This window comes from Hevea brasiliensis, chromosome 14 (assembly GCF_030052815.1).
Source record: "Hevea brasiliensis isolate MT/VB/25A 57/8 chromosome 14, ASM3005281v1, whole genome shotgun sequence".
In the NCBI taxonomy this organism is placed as follows: Eukaryota; Viridiplantae; Streptophyta; class Magnoliopsida; order Malpighiales; family Euphorbiaceae; genus Hevea; species Hevea brasiliensis.
The window spans coordinates 79,506,976-79,512,948 of record NC_079506.1 but is presented as its reverse complement, the minus strand read 5'-3'; the positions used below and the strand labels follow the sequence as shown (position 1 = coordinate 79,512,948).

At 36.7% G+C, this 5,973-nt stretch overlaps 1 protein-coding gene across 2 annotated transcripts; it reads left to right on the top strand.

Moving 5' to 3' along the window:
- The first annotated feature begins 236 nt into the window (after positions 1 to 236).
- LOC110672456 (glycine-rich RNA-binding protein RZ1C) lies at positions 237 to 5,477 on the top strand. Of its 2 annotated transcripts, none has more exons than XM_021835240.2 (4): positions 237 to 381; positions 472 to 616; positions 4,295 to 4,788; positions 5,048 to 5,477. In XM_021835240.2, the coding sequence occupies exons 2-4, from the start codon at positions 506 to 508 to the stop codon at positions 5,280 to 5,282; spliced, it is 840 nt and encodes a 279-aa protein (XP_021690932.2). In that variant the 5' UTR covers positions 237 to 381; positions 472 to 505; the 3' UTR covers positions 5,283 to 5,477. The 2 variants fall into 2 exon arrangements, with proteins under 2 accessions (XP_021690932.2, XP_021690933.2); XM_021835241.2 differs by lacking the exon at positions 237 to 381 and adding an exon at positions 1,118 to 3,503.
- Positions 5,478 to 5,973: the final 496 nt, after the last annotated feature.

Genomic DNA, 5,973 nt, shown 5'->3' with positions numbered 1-5,973 from the left:
AAAAAACTTATATTTTTAATCGATAATTTAATTTTAATAAAAAAATTTATATTATGTAATAATAATTAAAATAAAAATAAAAAAAAAATGGAAAATCTCAACGGAGAAACTCGCTTTCCCTCACTCCCTAATGGCCAAGTCCCATCTCGATTCCGATCTCCCGTGGGACGGCGACAGGATATTGATTTTTATTTTCTGATTAAAGGGTGGCCCACGAGCAAAGGCCCGTTAGAGAAATGAAGGCCCAAAAATAAATTAAAATGGCATAAACCATCTCCATCGTTAGAGGGTAGAATTAGAAATAGCATAAAACGGGATCCCCAATTGCATCTAGGGTTTCTGGTAACACCCAAATTCTGTTCTATTTACACAGGCAAATAGGTAAGCAATTCTTATCCTTTCTTTGCCTTATATCTCGCGGTTTTTCGATTCTGTTTTTCTTTGAGGAAAAACGACTTCGTTTTCCTGCAGCCAAGTCAATCTCGTGCGTTTATGCGACAGAGATATGGCTTCAAAGGAAGAGAACCGAATTTTCGTTGGAGGCTTGTCTTGGGACGTCACCGAACGACAGCTTGAGAATGCTTTTAGCCGCTATGGAAAAATCATCGAGTGTCAGGTATCCTTAATTTTTCCCCCTTTTTTGCTTTCTGTTTGGTTGCTAAGAAAATTAGGGAAACGATAAGGAGAAGTGTTATAAATTGTGTAACTTTCGGGTTTAATAAAAGTTGAAAAAAGGGGAAAAAAGCTACACTCTTGTGTAATTAATATTTTTTTTTAAAACTGTTGCTACTTTTTTTTTTTTAACTGTTGCTACTTTTTTTTTTAAATCTAATTGTTTCACTTAATTATTTTTGTTTTAGAATTTTTTGATTATTTCCGCGCTTAGCTACTTCTTCATGCTAAATCAAAAAGATATTAATTCACATAATTTGTTACTGGCAATTTGCATTGGTAAATGGTTTTTGGTGGTCCCTGTTATCTGCTTCAGCCCTTATTTTGCATTTTAAAAATTTCTATTATTATTATTATTATTATTATTATTATTATTATTATTATTATTATTATTATTATTATTAATTTTTCTTGTTTTTTTGTTGTTTTATGGCTTGCTGGTAAGATCTTTTGAGATGCTGTACATTTAGAGATGCTGTGCGTTTAGAGATTTTTTGGTCAGAGTGGTTGAATCAGTTTTGCTCAAGATCAATCTCATTTCATTGATTAGATTAAATTGGATTTAATAGTTTTTAATTCACCAAGTGCGGGTATGATGGTGTTCTCTGGATGTGGAGTGTATGGTCTGCAGAGGTACCTGGTTTATGTACATATTTACCTAACTGAAAAAACGAGTGTCATAAAGAGAATCTGCTTCAAATGTTTGGAATGAGGATGTGCAATGCAACAAAAGTTTTGAATAAATTTTTTGGTTGAGGGGTTTTCTGTTTTAGTCAGTTGCTGCTATCTATCTGGATTAATGAATAAGGTATTGGCAAGTTCATGTTTATCATTCTTTGGCAGCTGGAATTTCAGTTAAAAGAGGAACGATGTTTGAACCGTTGTGTGAGAAGATTTGCTTGGTTTTTCAATGGGCTTTTTCCAGCTTTCATGCTATTGGGGCAAAACACGTAATTGAATGTCTTGCATGGATGTGCGAGAAAATTTATTGAGCTGGATAGTTGTCCTATTGTTTCTTCCTTGGACGCCTGTCAACAAGGATTTGCGTCATTATAATTTCCTTCTCTGAGGACCGTTATCTATAATTTCCTTCTCTGAGGACCGTTATCTATCACTGAAACAATCACTTTTTCCTGTAGTGTGGATTTTTCTTTGCGACTCTGTTGTGTTGTTTTATTGTTTTACTCATCTTTCACTCCCTGATAATCAGAAATTCTTTACAACTGATGTTTGATCTATTTAGTAGGGCGTAGGCGTGTACATAAACTTTGTTTTTAATACAAGTTTGGTTGAGATTATGTTCATCACTGTCCCAAGGTTAGGAGGAAATTTCATCATTCTTGATGTTACAAATCATGAGCAAAGTTGTCTGCTTCTGAATGGAGGTGGGTTGACATTCCATCCTAATGCAGTGGACTCATGATGACTAAGTTTCCTACTTTTTATTCTTGTACTTGGTCAATTCTGGACTTCTTTGAGCTTCATGGTAATACTTTATTGCGAGATTGTGTTGCTGGATTTATCAACTGAGTGGTTAGAATAAATTTTGATTGTTCCTTTCAGAGTACAGATATGGGTTACTCACATTTCTTATTCCTTCATATCGTTCCACATTATGCATGTATTGACAACCGAGATGATGGACCTTGATTTGTCCTGTTAAATCTTCGCTTTCATGTATCTGTTGGAAGCCTCAGGAGCCATAAACAGTGCTTTATTGCTTTGATGTTCCAGAACTGCATTCTGCATGGCAGAGGACAGATTCAGGGCAGTCTGAGCAATACAGCTTTGGGAGCCTCATAGCTTACCTGTGGTTTTATCGTTAGTTAAAAATTGACATTGAGGATTAGTAGCAGGTGGATTTATTTCTGGCTGCCAGAAATGCTTGTTCTGTTTTAGGCTGCAGTCTGGATTTTTGTAGTTGTTAGCTGGTGACATTTTCTTCTCTCTTCTTGTTGTTAATCCTTCTTCCACTTGTAACCTTCCAACCAAAGGAAACTATTTTATTACCTGCTAGTGCGGCAATTGAAAGTTTTCAACATTATTGGGAACTTTATGCTTATGACTATAATTATAGTTTTGAGGGTAAATGATGCGACCAGCGTGCATTTGTGGATTCGTGGCTGTATCTGTCTATGTCAAGTTTGTTGGTTCGAAGTGGTTCTCTGCTTCTTGTTTGTTCTGTACTGCTTCTTGTTTGTTCTGTATCTTTGGGAGGGTGCATGGAGGAATTTTTTGTTTCTCAATTGTCTGTCTGACTGAACCTTTTTGTCACCTGCCAATTGAATTATGGGCTGCTGAAGAAGGAACCAGAATTATGGAAATATGGAATTGTTGTCTCCAAAGTGAAGGAACCAGAAATTCCATTATTATCATTACAATCTCCAACGCGAAGGAACCATATGGTATTTCATTTGCACCACCAAAGGATTTACAATATTGATAGGTTTGGATTGTTGGTTTAATTTTGTGGCAGCGAGGTGCAGATTGATTTGATTTTTAAACTACCCTCTGTGGTAATCTGTATGATGTTTGATAACCTAAGTGGCAAAATAGTCGTATTCAGTAGGAAGACTAGCAGTAATGACCAGTTTAATTGGGACATTATTATTGTATCTTGGATAAATTGATGCATTCAAGTTTTATGGTTGCTATGTAACAGTTCATTGTGGGATTGTTACCTCAGATACTGTGGGAAAGTGAGAGTAAAAATTGATCTACTTTGTTAGATTGGCAGATATGGTTTGCAGATTCTGCTGTATACTTTAAGAACTCTTTGCAATATCAAACAGGTTGAGATGCCTTAGCCATGTCATGATAACAACGTGAAAGTAAGTTATCTACCTGGTACCTTTGACAATCTTTTCTTAATTAAATATTTTGAGTGCAGATCTTCAAAACTAAATTTTCTAGTGCAGATCAATTCTGCAGATTTTACCCTTTGCCTTCCCATCACCCTTCTTGTTGGAAGTTAATAAAATCATCTACAAGAAAAATCTGAAACTTTTTGTTCCTATTTGCCTGATAGATCTCCAAAAATACATTCTGCATTTAATTGCTTCTTGTTTTGTAAATGTGCAACAACTACCGCTATAAATATACAAATGATAATGGTGAACTAGGTCAGGTAGGTGTATATCCCTCTAATTGTGTTTTTGTGCTTATTGTTTGCACACTTTAATGTGATGAAATGATAGGCTGGCAAAATGGCTGACAGCTATGATCTTTAGGAGTTTGTTCTAGATGTTTGTTAGGAGTAACAGGTAACATCATTGTGAGGATCCCGCCCCCCTCTTCTCTTCCCATTGCTGCAATACGCTTCTGTCTTTATTCTGTTTCATTTGGAGTGATTAATCCTTTGTCATCATCATTGTTAGCTCAAGTTTCAGGTATATAAATTCATTTTTTGCCTCAGATAATTTTAATTAAACGGTTAAGTAAATTCAATATGGAGCATGATTGATGAGTATTTTGCCTTTGACGTTTCTTATTCTCCAGGTAAATGCATCGTTATGTCTCATCCATCGTATAGCTTTGATTATTGCATATTAGTGTTTCTCTAGTTTTTTCAGGTACATGCGTTTGCTTCTTGTCAGGTTTTTCTTTTCTGGTGTTTATGCAGGTCATGCTGGAAAGAGATACAGGTCGTCCACGTGGATTTGGTTTTATAACATATGCAGATCGTCGGGCCATGGATGATGCTATCAGGGAGATGCATGGACGGGAGTTTGGCGATCGTGTTATCTCAGTGAACAAGGCTCAACCTAAAATGGGAGGAGATGATTTAGATCATGGCTACAGGGGTAGCTACTCTTCATCGGGTGGCAGAGGAGGAGGAGGCTATGGGGGAGACAGACCTCTTGGGCAAGATGAATGCTTCAAGTGTGGGCGCCTAGGACACTGGGCCCGTGACTGTCCTGCTGCTGGTGGCCGTGGTGGAGGTGGAGGTTCATTCTCTTCACGTTCTAGGTTCCCTGCTGGTGACCGTGGCGACCGCTTTGGAGGGGATCGTGATCGATACGTGGATAACCGCTATGATGGAGGACGATATGGTGATAGGGACCGTTTTGATGGCAGAGACAAATATGGGAGCCGTGATCGCTATGCTAGTGACAGGTACATGAAGTTTTGTTAAGATGTTTGTGGTATTGTGTGAAGCATATTTGTATTTATCTATTTATTTGAGAACAGAATTTTGATTTTATCACAGAAGTAGTAGTGGTGGTAGTCTGTTTCTGTTATCTAGATTTGCCCTTTTTTAGAAGTGAGAATAATATAAATACTTAGCAGTTGTTATCGTTAAGTCATTGAGTGATAATCTAATTATGTTCTACTGTTCATCAGTTCTGTGGTACTTAATTTACAAACCATGCAGGTATCCTCCAGGTGGAGATCGCTTTGGAAGCGATAGATTTGGTGGTTCAGATCGTTATGCGCACAATGGTTATGGCAAAGACAGAGCCTACGATAGGGATGGTGTTGGAAGAGGAGGCAGTGATAGGTATGGAAGTGGAGGGCCTCCACGAAATGATAGGGGCTATAGGAACAGGCCAGGTCCATATGACCGGCCTGGCAGGGGAGGGCACCCGTCCTCCTTTGATCGCTATTAATCATTTGTCGGATGGTGATTAGCGCTGTGAAACTTGTAGGTTTATGCCCTATAGGCCAGTTACTCGGTTTTGTGAAAACTTCATGTAGGATTTGGTACGAATTTCTTCCATGAAATTTCTTTCGTAGGCTGGTGCCAGATTGCTATGAATGCTAGACTTGATGGTTTCAATTTTGCTTAAATTTTTGGTTGGTTACCTTTTGCATTTGTGAATAGCCAATTGAATGCATGATTCTTTCCTGTTTAGTTTTAATTTGAAGCACCAGGATCGCAAGATATACAAGTAATCATCTCTGTTCTTACCTATTTGAGCCTTCCTTGAGTCCTTCAAGGAGTGCCTTTGAGTGGGAAATTTTGGAATACAATTATTGTTTGTATAATAGATTTGTTATAAACTATTGATTACGGTAGATTTTATGTGAGTTTTATTATAATCAATGTTATTGGCAGATTTACACTTGAAATATTCAAGATCGTAAAAATTATATGAATATAATATGATAAAATGAAAAATTACAAGAAAAACTTTTATGAGCTTTTGTATGTACCTATTTAATTTAACCTTATATAAATTTATTTTAATTATGAAAATTTTTATATAAATTTAAATTTTTTTATGACAGATATCGTTGAAGTGTAGATATATGGAGACTCCAGTTAGACAAGTAGAGCACATTAGGTTAGAGAATAGA